At 33.8% G+C, this 14,190-nt stretch overlaps 1 protein-coding gene across 4 annotated transcripts in view; it reads left to right on the top strand.

The window, feature by feature from the left end:
• Positions 1 to 983: 983 nt before the first annotated feature.
• frem1a (Fras1 related extracellular matrix 1a) overlaps positions 984 to 14,190 on the top strand; it is a 42,045-nt gene continuing 28,838 nt past the window's right edge. The window contains exons 1-2 of one of the 4 annotated variants that reach the window (XM_051899699.1): positions 984 to 1,352; positions 13,317 to 13,753. In XM_051899699.1, coding sequence (XP_051755659.1) covers positions 13,523 to 13,753 — 231 coding nt within the window. In that variant the 5' untranslated portion in view covers positions 984 to 1,352; positions 13,317 to 13,522. The remainder of the gene's footprint in view (positions 1,353 to 13,316; positions 13,754 to 14,190) is intronic. The other 3 variants (XR_007930858.1, XM_051899698.1, XM_051899697.1) reach the window with 3 other exon arrangements.

Here is a 14,190-nt window from a genome sequence, read left to right as displayed (position 1 = left end):
ATGTCTTGCGGCTATCAGAGCAGAAACGAAAGCTGATGCTCTCTGTATGTGTTTCCATCATCTCTGGACGCATTTATATATAAATTGCACAAGCTTATTTTGTTCATTACATCAAAAGATCTGAAAAAACCCTTACATGTACCTGCCCATAGACCCTCCCCTCGAAGAAATCAGGACAGAAGTGGTTGAAAGTGAACAAAAGATATGGATTAAAACACCAGGTGTAAACGGGAATGTGTCTCCCTCGTGATCCGATCGACCAAAACGCATCTTAATACCAGTTGCAAACAGGTCCCTTACATACAGTGTAATTATACTTTTAAGTACTGAGTAATATTAATTAACTACGTGTACTTACTATAGGTTTAGGGTTAGGTTTAGGTTTCCTTTAGTATTAGTTGCATGTAGTTGCTTAATTATTACTATATTAACTACATGTAAAGTGTAACAAGGACACTGTAAAATACAATGTTACCGCATTTTACATGCATTTGTATGACCACATATATGTTTGATTATTAATTTGTATTTTTTAATGCATTTATAACAGCAAAAATCTAAAAGGTGTTTAAAATAGAATAAATAGTTGTTTTTTAATGCAACTATTGTTTTGCACTTTTTGTATCTTATGTGAATATACTTCTGCACACTAGACTTTTACATGATATGGACATCTTCCTTGTTCATAAATCATTTACATATATTCTTTTTTTCTTATATTAGATAACATACATTCTTCTATTATTATTATTATATTTAAAGCACAATCATGAGGGGTGATTAGACAACATAATCCACTACCTTTGTGTATGTGACAAATAAAAACTCGAATCTTGAAAAATAGTGTCACATTACCTCAAATTTATAGTTTTGCTTTGCGTTATTTTGAAGTTTGGCCCATATTATTTGCCAGCTACCCATTTAGAGACACTTGATTTCACAGTTCTTTGTGAACAAACATGCAATTTTTTTTTTTTCAGTGGCGTCATCTAGACACCCTTTGATGGAAGATCCCCTCAATCTGTCATTATCTAATGGTGTGGTACGGTCAGAGCGTAGATTGCTTTTCTTTGATCTCTGTCTGTTTGTGTTTGCCTCTCTTTTCTGATTGCCTCTGCATTTTTTTTCTCTCTTCATACCCAGCCTCACTCCTCCCTAAAAGCCTCTGGAGCAGGACAATCCCACCTCCCTCCTCCGAGTTTCCACAGAATACCCTCCTCCACTTCTCCCATCTCTTCGCAGGGGTGAGGATTGCCATCGGGACTTTTGTCAATTAGGCAGTTTCTGTGGAAAGCATTGGAGTGAAAAGGGGAAGATAAACAGTTGTGAAGTTATAAGTGCTATGTTTTCAGGTAAGAGCTTGTCTGTATATGTGCTCTTGTGTGTGTTTGGTTTTGTGTATGTGTGTGCAACAATGTCACTTGCTAGTTTTAATTCATGGAAACATTAGGAAAGATCTTGAGATGGAGCTTGAGAAAAGCGCTTTATAAATAAAACTTATTAATATAATTATTAAAGATGAAGGGTGAATTACTGTAAAGAAGTTACATCTAGATCAACTAAAGAACAGATTGAAGATGAGCAATTAAAGGTGTAAATTGTATATCCAATAATAACAGTGTAATTATAGATGAAATTACAGAAATTAATGCAGGTATTTTTAAATATAAATGCAATGCATTATGTATACAATATGTGCATTGTATCAAATTATTAATTTAAATGTCAGTACATACACTGTAAAAAATATTTTCACGATTAGTTATCACTACATTTTTTCTTTTGTCAAATCAACTTTTTAATGACATAATATTTTGAGTTTCTGTTGATTAAATCAATCGCTTTCATTGTATTAACTCAAATTTTTAATTTCAGTGAACTCAAAATGTTAAGGCAACCAGGTAACTTACTTTTTTAAGTTAAACCAACAGTTCGTTTTCACAGTGTAACAGTTAAAGACACTTAATATAAAGTGGGACCAAATATCCTATTAGTTACATCTCTTTTGTATACATTTTTATCAAATGAGAAATTTTTCAAAAAGAATGGGAAAATGTACCTCAGATATTATTTTGAAACATCTATCCCGACTAATGTTCTCACCGTGAAATGATTTTTAAACTTTAAAATCTGTAACTTTAGGCTTTGGCAAACCCATCAGGTCCTTCTGTTTGTTGTCCATATGAGGCCATATGTGAATTTGTATAATTTCTTAATAATTTCCTGTTTATGAACTAGTGTTGTTTGGCTGAGAAGGATATAACTCTTATAAGTCTTAAAAGTATCAGAGCAGTCTTTATCCAGGTCAAGGTCAGGTGGAAAGCATGTCAATTAAAACAGCTTTCACATCTCTGTCCACCTTATGAATTAAAATAGTGCACCTTTATTGATCTTTCTTTAAGTTTACACTCTTAAAATAAAGTTTCCTAAATCCAAAATCCATTCTATGTCATACGCCGGAACTCCACTCTCTCGTTTATAAAGTTTGTAAAGTTATAATTATTTTTCTTACAAAAACGCATTGCTTCACTTCAGAAGGCCTTCATTAACCCCCTGGAGCTGTATGGATTACTTTTATGATGGATGGATGATGATTTTTTTGGGCTTCAAAATCTCTATTCACTCCCATTATAAAGTTTGGAAGAGCCTGGATATTTTTAATACATCTCTGATTGTGTTTGTCTGAAAGAAGGAAGTCATATACACTTAGGATGGCTTGAGGGTGAGTAAATCATGGTATAATTTTTATTTTTGGGTGAACTAACACTTTAACAGGAACCACTTCAGTGTGAAGAGCATTTTAAACATCTAAAGAACCTTTTGTGCATTTTAAAGGTTTCATGGATGTTAAAGGTTCTTCATCAATGCCAATAAAGAACCTTTATTTTTAAGAGCGTAGAATAACAATCCCCTAGACTGATAACCATACTCCCTTTTTTTCATCTGGGAGTCTTCAGCACTTGAAAACACTGAGAACGGTCATGCTGGTATGCTGCCAAATGGGGGCCAAAGCTGTTTAGAGAGTGAAGACGCCGCTTTGCTCCCCCCTTTCCCTCTACTCATCTTTGCTTTGGAAATAGTTGGCTGCTCGTTACCCTGTCATTAGCGAGATGAGAAGCATTGCACAGCGCTGTGAGGAAAGGCAGCCGATTTCTGCTGGCTCCAGCCGGTGTCTCCAGTCAGATCCAGCTGTAGAGAATGCCCACTTCTTTACAGAGGAACGCATGTTTTTTTCCCGTGTGAGCTCTAATAAGACCAGTGGAAGGAAATGATAGTTTACATTGCCTCACCTTTTAAGAAGGACAGTTACCCTGTTGTTTAGCAGTTAAAACACTGAAACATCCTTAAAATAAGGTTTTGTTTTTTTCACAGAATATGTCTTGAGTTTGTTTATTTTTCTCACCCAATTTGTACTTTTCTTAAAATAGCATATGTCTAGAAAAAGTTTATACCTTAATACTTAATACTGTTTTCGAAGTTGTAAAGAAAACAAAGATTAGTGTGTTTTACAAGAAAATACTTTCTAAATTTTTGTACTTTAAAATTTCACTTTAATTAATTGTGTTACCCGTCATTTGTGGAATTGTGTTTGTCTAATTTACTAGCAATTTCTGAGTGAAAATAGTTTCTACACCATATATATAATATATATATATATATATATATATATATATATATATGAATTAAGTTGTTATTATTATATATATACATAATGATATTTTTAATATATACTAGTGGGTGCAGGACACTATAGTTCATTCATGTAAGTGAGGATAGCAAAATAAATTAAACTTTGACATATTATACCCAAAAATTCTTCATACAGTGGACTACCAGTAAAACTGATAAAAAATTTGGGACCAAAAAGTGTTATCTGGCATAATTAAGATTGTTTTCTGACACAGTTTAACTCTGAGATCTTGTCATATTTTATTAAAAAAAAATTTAAACTATAGTGAATAAACTGTAATAATGAATGAAATGTTCAAGGTGTCTGAATAAATTTTGGTTTGACTGTGTGTGTATATATATATATATATATATATATATATATATATATATATATTTAAAAATGTATGTGCGTGTGTGTGTGTGTGTGTAGTGTAATGTATATAACATATATATATGCTATATATACACATTACACACACATATATATATACTTATAAACATTACGTGTATATATAATAACTTAATTCTCTGAAATAATAATAATAATAACAATAATAATAATATATTATATATATATATATATATATATATATATATATATATATATATATAAATTAAGACATTCTCTTAATTAATAATTCATATTTTCTTAATATCTTGTGCAGTTTTGCTGCTCAGGTAAATTTGTTATCTGATGATTGATGATGAAATATTTTAATATTTTTAAAATATATTAAACATTTTTTTGCTGCAATGTAACCTTTATTTAACTCATTATTAAACTGCTTAATAACTTTATGCAGCTGAAAGACCTCTATTGTCATTTTAATTTAACTGCTCAGTTTGAACAGCACATTTTGTCATTGCTCATATTGTTTTTCACACTTGGTTTTGGCACATTTTGATGACAAGAAAACTGCCCCCACATGTTTGAATGGAACCAGAGAGAAGTTTAGAAAGAGTGCAGAAGGGTCCGGGCCACCCACCCAGTCTGCCTTGGGGTTTCCTGACTGGAGCCTCTTAATCACTGCTATATCTACACAAAAACATTCGAACGTGAATCTTGGCTAAACTTGAAAATCTCTTCCCATTCCTCCAGCCCTCATCATAATGAACAAACAAATGTTAGTAAAGTAATATCCAATTAGTACAAATAAACCTCTGTGAAATGCTCTCATAACATCAGCTGGCTTTAATTGAATCCTGATTGCTTGTGATTGGTAGGATTGTTGTGCGTTATGGCCTGCGACTTTTATTTTTTTAAATGTCACTGTTTTTACTCCTGTCCTTTAAAAAAAAAAAAAAAACGTATACAAAATGTAGATTACATTTTAATAATGTGAAAGAAGAGTTGTCAGTAATGGCTTACTTGTTTGCCATTATATATTTTTGTTATATGAAGATAAGAAATCTTTTTCTGTATGCAAACAATATCTTATGGTACCCACATCACCGTTTGTCAGCTGGTGAGATGTTTGCATCTCATATTCCACATCTGAACCCAGCAGCCGTTCTGGGGAGATGCTGGTGGGATTGTTCAGGTGTTTACCTACATGAGAGCAAGACAAGAGTTCAAAACATTTTTTTTTCATTGAACTTCCCCCTCATTTGTTCTCAAATCTGTCTTTGTCTCTTGAATGCCTTTTTGCTGGAACCTTTCCTAGTCAAGCCTCATTACAATTTTGTGCTTACCTGAACCCATGAAGGATCCCTTCAACACTTGTCTGTTGAACTTGCTCCAAACCTACAGAGAACATCCCGAACAGGGGTGAACCATATAATCACAGACTGTACAGCATGTAGAATCATGCCCTGAGAACAACGCTGACAGTTTCTAAATTGTGAGATCACACAAGCAGAGTTGGGAATGCACTGTGTGTTTGATGTGGTGTGCACACAAAAATGTCTGAAAGTGCCTCAGAGGCACTCAAGGGACTTTAAGCCATTAATCAGAGGGTAGAAACTGTTTTTTGTTTTGTTTTGTTTTTTTGTGGAAAAGTAGTTAATCTAGTAATTATTGAAAATAAGTTATTATCCGTGTGAAGAAATATTGGACATACAGGTTTTAAATGTTGGTTTCCTTGTGAAAAATAAGCTTTGTTAAAAGAGTACTGTTTAAAAAGAGTACTATTTAAATAATATACTTTAAAAGAATACCAGCGTGTGATCTGAATGTAATACTTTGCATGTTAATTGCATTTAATAAAAATGTAGTTGCTTTAAATGTAATTACCTTACTTTAGAGTGTTTTTTTGACTCACACAAGTACAACTTAAACATTCAGTCTGAATGGTTAATGGTAAAACAAACTTGGCTTGTTGTCTTCGAAGGAGGCACGAACCTGAGGCTCGGCTCGAGCTCTGAGCTAAACCCCCCTATAACAGGAGGGAGAATAAGAGAAATAGAGGAGGAGATGGGGAGGAGGAGGGATGCTGGAAGAATTGTCGCTGGGATGACGCAATGACTGCTGCTTATATACGTCTGTAATGATGACTGACAGGACTGAATGTTTAGGCTCCTCCCGAACCTACACGTTTGGAACTACATTTATATGTATTTTATAATTACTTTTGTCGTCTTTGAAATATGGTTAAAATGTACTGTCAAATGTACTGATAAGCATTTATGGCAAGCTAAAATATGGATTTTGAGGATTTTGAAGTCTAAAAAATGCATCCATCCATTATAAAAAATAATACATACAGCTCCAGGGGGTTAATAAAGGCCTTCTGAAGCGAGGCGATATGTTTTTGTAAGAAAAATATCCATAATTAAAACTTTATAAATTCAAATAACTAGCTTCCTGCAGACGACCGTACGCATACTGCGCAAGTCGCCTTGTGCCAAATGAGTAATTCCCTGAAGCGATGTATGACGTAGGAAGAGGGAGTGTTATTATCTAGACGCCTCTCATGTTTCAAACAAATAGGGCTGGGCAACAAACTGAAGCTCCTCTTCTCTTATATCGAAATCCTCCGACATTTTTCTTTAAAATTATCGTTTAGACTTCTAATTCATGACTGGTGTTTTGTTTTGCTCTATCCTCTGAGCTTCCGCATTCATCATTACGTCATGCGTCGGGTCAGAGTTTACTCTTCTGCCGCAAATCAATGCATACAGCTGGAAGCTAGTTATTATAGTTAATAAAGTTTTAAATATGGATATTTAAAAAAAAATATATCTCTGATTGTGTTCGTCTGAAAGAAGATCTCATATACACCTGAGGGTGAGTAAATCATGGGATAATTTTCATTTTTGGGTAAACTAACCCTTTAAGTGGCTTTTCCTGGGTAAACTAACCCTTTAAGTGGGTTGTCCTGATATAGGATTGTTTACCCATTAAATAATTTTAGAATTGGCCTGTTTGTAATGTAGGATATTCTTAACACCTTGACTTGTACTCACTGGACTTGGGGGTATATGGTTGGGATGGGCTGCAGTGATGTGAAATGGTTCCAGTGCTAATCTTTGCAAAGCACAACAAGGAATTTGGGCCTTTTTTGGAGAATAATCTGTGAAGAGAACACATAATCCTCCCTGTTATAGACTTCCTGGGGCTACAGTGTGAAAGCTTAGCTTACAAAACACACAATCCTATTTCCATGACATCACGGCAGTGGAGTTGATCAACATCCTCATGACACTTCTAAAGGGAAGTGATTAAGTAAATGTTCAAATTCGGTGTGCTTTTCATTCTGGAGACATTTCAGTCCTCAAATCTGATTGGTGGAGCAGCATTCCAAGAATGCTGATAACAGTGTTTGTGTCAGTCTGTCAGTGTGTACTTGTTAGTTGGGGATTTTTCAGTGACACTTTTTGCAGGATACTTTGCAACAAGTGACAAGTGTCTTTATGAGTGAGTCATTGAATCATTCATTCAAATGATTAGTTAAAAATGCTCATTCAGTGAGTCATTCAGCCGATTCATGAAACCAATGAGTCATGGAATCATTCACTCAACTGATTTGTCCAAAACACTGATTCATTCAGGAACGAAACACTGCTGCTGCATCCAAATTTGCCTACAATCTATGCTAAATATTATTCGAAATTTAGAATTAGTGTATCCCAAATCATAGTATGTTGAAATGAGTATTCCAAAGATACCCAGATGATCTGCTATTTCCGGTTAGAATTCGAAGTGATATTGGCCACAACCCATTACGTGTTGGACGAGGATTCGATTAGAACTACAAACATGAATAAAAAGTGTTAAAACCGACAGTTAGGTACACTGTAAAACTCAATAAGTTCAGAGTACTGAAAACATGTGAGAACTTATTACCTCAAAACATTTAAGTAAACTAACTCATTTTTTAAGTTAGTATTTTTGTGACAGGTGGGGCGAGGCTGAGAGCCGTGGAAGCGGAGGAAGGCCAGTGTGGGGCACAGGTGTCTCTCATTAACAATCACGTCACCGGTATCCCTTCGCTCCCACAGTTCTCAGCCTCATCCAACTCATCATAATGTTAATTACATACAGTTCATTTACATAAACATCACATACAGATCTTGGTTAAATGTTAGACAGCAAATAACACATGCTATTATAACTATCAAAAAGACTGTCATTATATACTTGCATGTGTATAATCAAACAACATACTATATATATGGTCTTAAAAGTTTTGCAGCCCATCCTCAACCTAACCACAGGCTCTACTCTTCACCCCAATGGTAACCCTACAAAACTAACAGAACCGAACCCCTGTAAATCCCAACATAACACAACATTAAACACTAACTTATGTCTCCCTATGTTAATCTTGTGTAAAAACACACAAAATAACACTTAATTTCAACATTTATTTTCCTTCACAGTCTGACGCAAAGCATGCTGAGAATTAGAAATCTGCTGCAACTCAATCATATTAAGTTCAGCTTACTACAATCACATTTTGAGTTCATGCAACTTTTTTCTATTAAGTACAATGAACTTTCATTAATATTTGAGTGAAACGAACTCATTTCATTTAATTAATTTCACTGTTCAGTTTTACAGTGTAGCGAGACCAACGGTTAAGCAGAGAGGTGGGTTTGAGTGATTAATAATCAGTATCTAACCTGACGTAAAAAGTATTTATTCAATGTTATCCACATTATATTTCATCTGCAGCAACGCTATGAACTTTTAAAAAGATGCATTAGGAAATTAACTTTTAAATGCATTATTACGCACACACATGAGAAGAGGTCTCTGCATAAAAGACACACGACTGGCAGATCAACATGCAATACATTTCTTTCCAATATGGTAGGAAATTAAATTAAATTGAATGTGGAGGGTTTTACCTGTGACAACATGATTGACAGGGCAGTTTAAATTGTGACAGGATGCATGTAACTTAATGACAGAGCGGCCCGTTAAAGACGCAATTATGACGCATTATGTCCCAAAGCTTGCCTACTATTCTGCTACACACTCAAAAGTACTTTTTCTTCATAAAAACAGTACATAGTTTTAGGGCATAGTATAAGTAGGGGAATTGGGATGCAGCATGTGTGTTGCTCGGAGACGCAATTCTGTTTTGACTTTGTTTGAAATTATTAGTTGGCGAAGCAATAATACACAAGGTGGCAATATTGCGTTTAAAGAAAGATTGTGAATTATCCCTCTTTTTTTTAGTGTGGAAGTAAGCTATTTCCTGTGAATGTTCAGATTCATTAGCTACTAAAGGGTAAATAACTAAGAATAACAAAGTGCAGTAAACAGTAAAACTATTTGCCCTACAAACCTGTGTGTTTATGATTATGATAATGAATTAAAACAATATGATAACAAAAAACAGTTTGCAATATCAAGCAAGATAACATACACCTAAAATAACTGGAAGTGGCTGACAAATGAAGCCTTGCACACTCAAGTTAAAAATGGCAGCGCTTGCTTCTTCATTACAATTGAAGTGGATAAGTCTATTGTTTGTATATTTATTTATATATTTATTGTAAGTTCAAAACTATTAAGCCTCTAGTGTATTGCAAAAGGTTTTTTTTGTACCTCAGATATTTTTTTGCAGATATTTGCTTTGAATAAAAATACTGAGTAGGAAAATCACTTTTTTCAGTGTGGGGGTTTTATTACTGAATTGAGAACATTTGTAAGGGTACGACATTAAAATGTTTTATTTCTATGTAAAAAGATGGGCTAAAATAGCCTGTAAAGGTTTTGATGTGTTTGAGAGTAATTTTAGCTTAGTTTCTTAGCTTAGATAGAAACATTTTAGCCACTTTCAGCTGAAGTAATTTTTAGACTGCTCTTCTGAGAGACTTGGTTGTGAGGTACTGAATACTACATGCACCATGTATGATGAGGACACTAAAAACCATGTGCCCTCAATGAAAAGCATGATGTAATGCCAAACTAAAGGTGTCTGGACTGGAAAAGAGTTAAACAAGGGTTTGTGAATTGGATAGGGAATCATTTTACCACATCTGGTTCCAGGAATCATGTATGTTTCCATCAAGGTGCCGCACATGGTCAAGATGAAAAGATGTTTCACTTTTCATCAATGTTGCCTGACATCACATGATTGTAATGCTATAAGTGACCACCAGTCTAGCCACCTTTTGACTTTTTATAATGCAATTGTGCTAGTTAAAAACAAACATTGATAAAACATGACATCATATTCTGGATCACTGGGTTTCTGGATCACTGAAAAAGTGTTAAAGGGTTAGTTCAACCAAAAATGAAAATTATGTCATTAATTACTCACCCTCATTTCGTTCCAAACCCGTAAGACCTTCGTTAATCTTCAGAACACAAATTAAGATATTTTTGATGAAATCCGAAAGAGGTATCTGACTCCTCAATAGACAGAAATTTAATTACCACTGTCAAGGCCCAGAAAGGTACTAAAGACATCGTTTAAATAGTCCACATGACTACAGTGGTTCAACCTTAGCGTTTTGTTTTGTTTTGTTTTTGCGCACAAAAAGTACAAAAAGTAGTCGCTTCATAACATTAAGGTTGAACCGCTGTATTCATATGGACTATTTTAACTATGTCTTTAATACCTTTCTGGACCTTGAAATTGGTTATGACGTTGCTGTCTATAGGGAGGTCAGAGAGCTCTTGGATTTCATCAAAAATATCTTAATTTGTGTTGTCTTAGGGGTTTGGAATGACATGAGGGTGAGTAATTAATGACAGAAATTTCATTTTTGGCTGAACTAACCCTTTAAGTAGGACTTAAGTACATCTTTATATGTAATTTCATAATTACTTCTATTGTCTTTAAAATATGGTTAAAGTTTACTAGTGAATGACAAGCATTTATGGTCAACTAAAATACACTTTAATTTTTTTTTAACTGTATGTCATGTTGACATTTAAAGTAATATCAAGTAATACACTACAGTTAAAATTTGAAGTCTTTACATGTATTTTAGCATATTAGTTAACACATATAACACAGGTGTACTTCTTTAAAGCACAACAATTTTTTTTTTTAAACAATTATTTAAAATATACTTTAAAACTTTTTTGACATTATTACAAAGTGTAATTTTTTAAATTGTACTTAAGTGTGTTAGGAAACTGTCATGAAAGTGTACTCTCTTTAAGCACACATTAGTGGCCTTGGTAGTACTTTATTTTACAGTACTGTTCCCCATGTACATAGTATGTACTTACTATAGTAATTGCAATAACTGGGTAATAACTAGGTACTAACGCTGAACCTACCCCTAAACCTAACCTTAACCCATGTAGTTACCTTATATTAACTAATACTTTCTTAGGTAAGTGCACTGTAAGTACTTTTAAGATTTGAAGTACACTACAAGTACACATTTCGATAAAGTTAAGCACACTTCTTTTTCTCAAGGGGTAGATCAGCCCTCTTATACATTTAGGAAGTAACTCATTTCTGCTCTTTGTGCTCATGGTTTTGTGTTCAGTCATTTTTTAGAGCTGTCTGTGTTTCTCGCTGTCTTTTTGTTGAGTAGACCCCGTTTGTACCTCTATGAAATTTCATGCCATTCCAACAAAACTATCTGACTGATTACTATCCAACCATCTTGCTTGTAAAGCTATGAAACACTGGATTAGACTTTTAGCCTGAGGCCGTGGAACAATCTTAGAAAAATTGGGTTTTCCAATGGCGAAAGACAGCAGGAAGAAAAGAGAGAGGCCTATAAAAGAAAACATGTCAGTGAGTAAACAAAGGCGGACAAATTCCAGATGTATTGCTGCTAGACTTGACAAATGTGACCCAGTGAGCTCGAATTCATAGAAATGTACTGTGTAAATCCATTGGGTATTTCATTGTTTTGTTTAGAAGTAACTTGTAAAATAATTGGAGAGCCAAAAATCTGACTTAAATTAATTTTGGGGGGAAAAGATTATTTCAGTATGTTTGGAGTCTGGAAGAAGTTTTTCAGATGTAAGTAATAGGAGTTGTTCACTTTGAATACTGCATTACTGCATGTGTCTGAATGAAGCTGTAAGGTGGAAAGCATTTATCATGTGTTTTAATGGCACTTTTAAATGCAGGTGGAAGAATTAACGATCTTTAGCAGTGTGTTCAGTGCTGACAGATCAGACAGCCTCAATCTCCAAACTGGCCATTTCAGGGCCTGGGGATTGTTTAAGGTCAGAGGTCATTTTTTTAAGTTGACATCTCACCTCAGTAGGACTGGGCTCAGGAGTTTTTTACCTCTATCACTCAACAAACATGTCAGAGAGAGTTTTAGCCTTAAACTGAAGAGAATGTGGTTCTCAAATTCCTTCTTTTGCCAGTTATTTGTTGGATCAATAGAAGAGTTGCATCTTCTTTCCCCATTTTTGCTACTCTTTACTTGTGAATCTCACGAAGAACACCTCCTGATCACGTGCAGATCATATTTCACCCCAAAATAAAACAAAATACATATATGCATATATGTGCATATGCATATACTCATTACCAATGTGTTGTTATGCATCTGTAGATTATTCTTTGGTGATTCTTGTTAGTTTCATTAATGTAATACAAAATAATATTTAAAAAAATATTTATTCCACATAAATTAAAGCAAAACAAACACTACCATGACATATAAATACTTCACAATTTAAACAATATATATATATATATATATATATATATATATAATTTATTTATTTATTTATTGCACTATTTATTGGTTCCCCCTATCCATTATCCACCAAAAAGATTTGGGCTATAAATGTCATTTCTGAATATGAATGTTTATTATTATTCTATTATTATTGTGTGTTTATAATAATCATAATAAAAAATCATTCAAAATATCAGAAGCCTTGTAATAATAATAATAAATATTATTAGTATTATTATTATTATGCTTCTGATATTTTGATATTTTGCATTTGTATTTTTATATTTTCAGTTTTCATTTTTATTTTAAGTTTTGTTGTGCTTTTGTCATTTTAATTTTTTGTTTTCTTTATGTTTAGCTTAATATTAGCTTTAATAATAATAAAAATAGTGATAATAATAATTATGTTTTGTGTCATGTTCCTTTTTTTTCTTTTACATTATTATTATTATCATTATTATTATTATTATCTTATTAATATTAATGTAACTATGCAGAACAATCCAAAAAATAGGCTTAATTTCCTTTGACCTTTGTGGCAAAATAAAGTGTAATAATATTTTTGTCTGTTTTCTTTTCAGATGTCACATCTCATAAGATGAATGGAGGGAGAACGGGATACTGATTAATGACCTGAAACTGATTGTCTCAGATTAATATCAAGAAAAAGTGGAGATGACTTTGTATGAAAATATTCTCTGGACAGAGAAAGATCAAACAACTGTTCCTCCTGTAGATTTGTCCATTCCCTCACTACGGAGGTCCTGATCCACACAAACTGAACAGAATGACTGCTATAGACAGGACATATTTGCCTTTCCTCTTTCTGGGACTTCTCCACCAGATTCAGGGCTCTCTGGTAAAAACCAATCTTGGTCTTAAGGTGAAGAGGGGGCAGTCAGTCTTTCTGCAGGAAGGGGACTTGCAGTTTCATATACCCAGAGACAAGGATGCCTGCAAGCTGGAAGTTGTGCTGAACGAGCCCATTACACAGCGGGTCGGCACACTGTCCCCACAGGTAAACGATGTTCATTATTTCTGCATGCATTTCTCTCTTCATATTATCCAACAATCATTCAGTGATGAACAAACAAGAGTTTTTTCTTCTGAGAGCATTTGACATCTGAAGAACTACCCTTGTGAAAAAGAAATGTGCTTAGTTGTATTTTGTTTTGAATGTGCACTTATAGTGTACTTCAAATCTTAAAGGTAAAAAACTGTACTTGCAGATAAGATAATAAGAAGATAAAAGTGTACTTAAAGGGAGTACACTTGCATGACTGTTTCTTAACAGACTTTTAAAACATGAGCTTTGTAATAATGTCGAATTAAAGTTTTACTTTAAAGAGGCTAAATGTAGAATTGTTATTAGCGACACCGGTGGCCGTTAAGTGAACTGCGGCCAACGACTTATTGCTCGTGTTTGCACTCGTAACAAAAAAGACACTGAACGTT

The sequence above is a fragment of the Ctenopharyngodon idella genome, chromosome 7 (genome assembly GCF_019924925.1).
Source record: "Ctenopharyngodon idella isolate HZGC_01 chromosome 7, HZGC01, whole genome shotgun sequence".
Classification (NCBI taxonomy): domain Eukaryota; kingdom Metazoa; phylum Chordata; class Actinopteri; order Cypriniformes; family Xenocyprididae; genus Ctenopharyngodon; species Ctenopharyngodon idella.
This window is presented reverse-complemented; position numbering and strand designations above follow the sequence as displayed.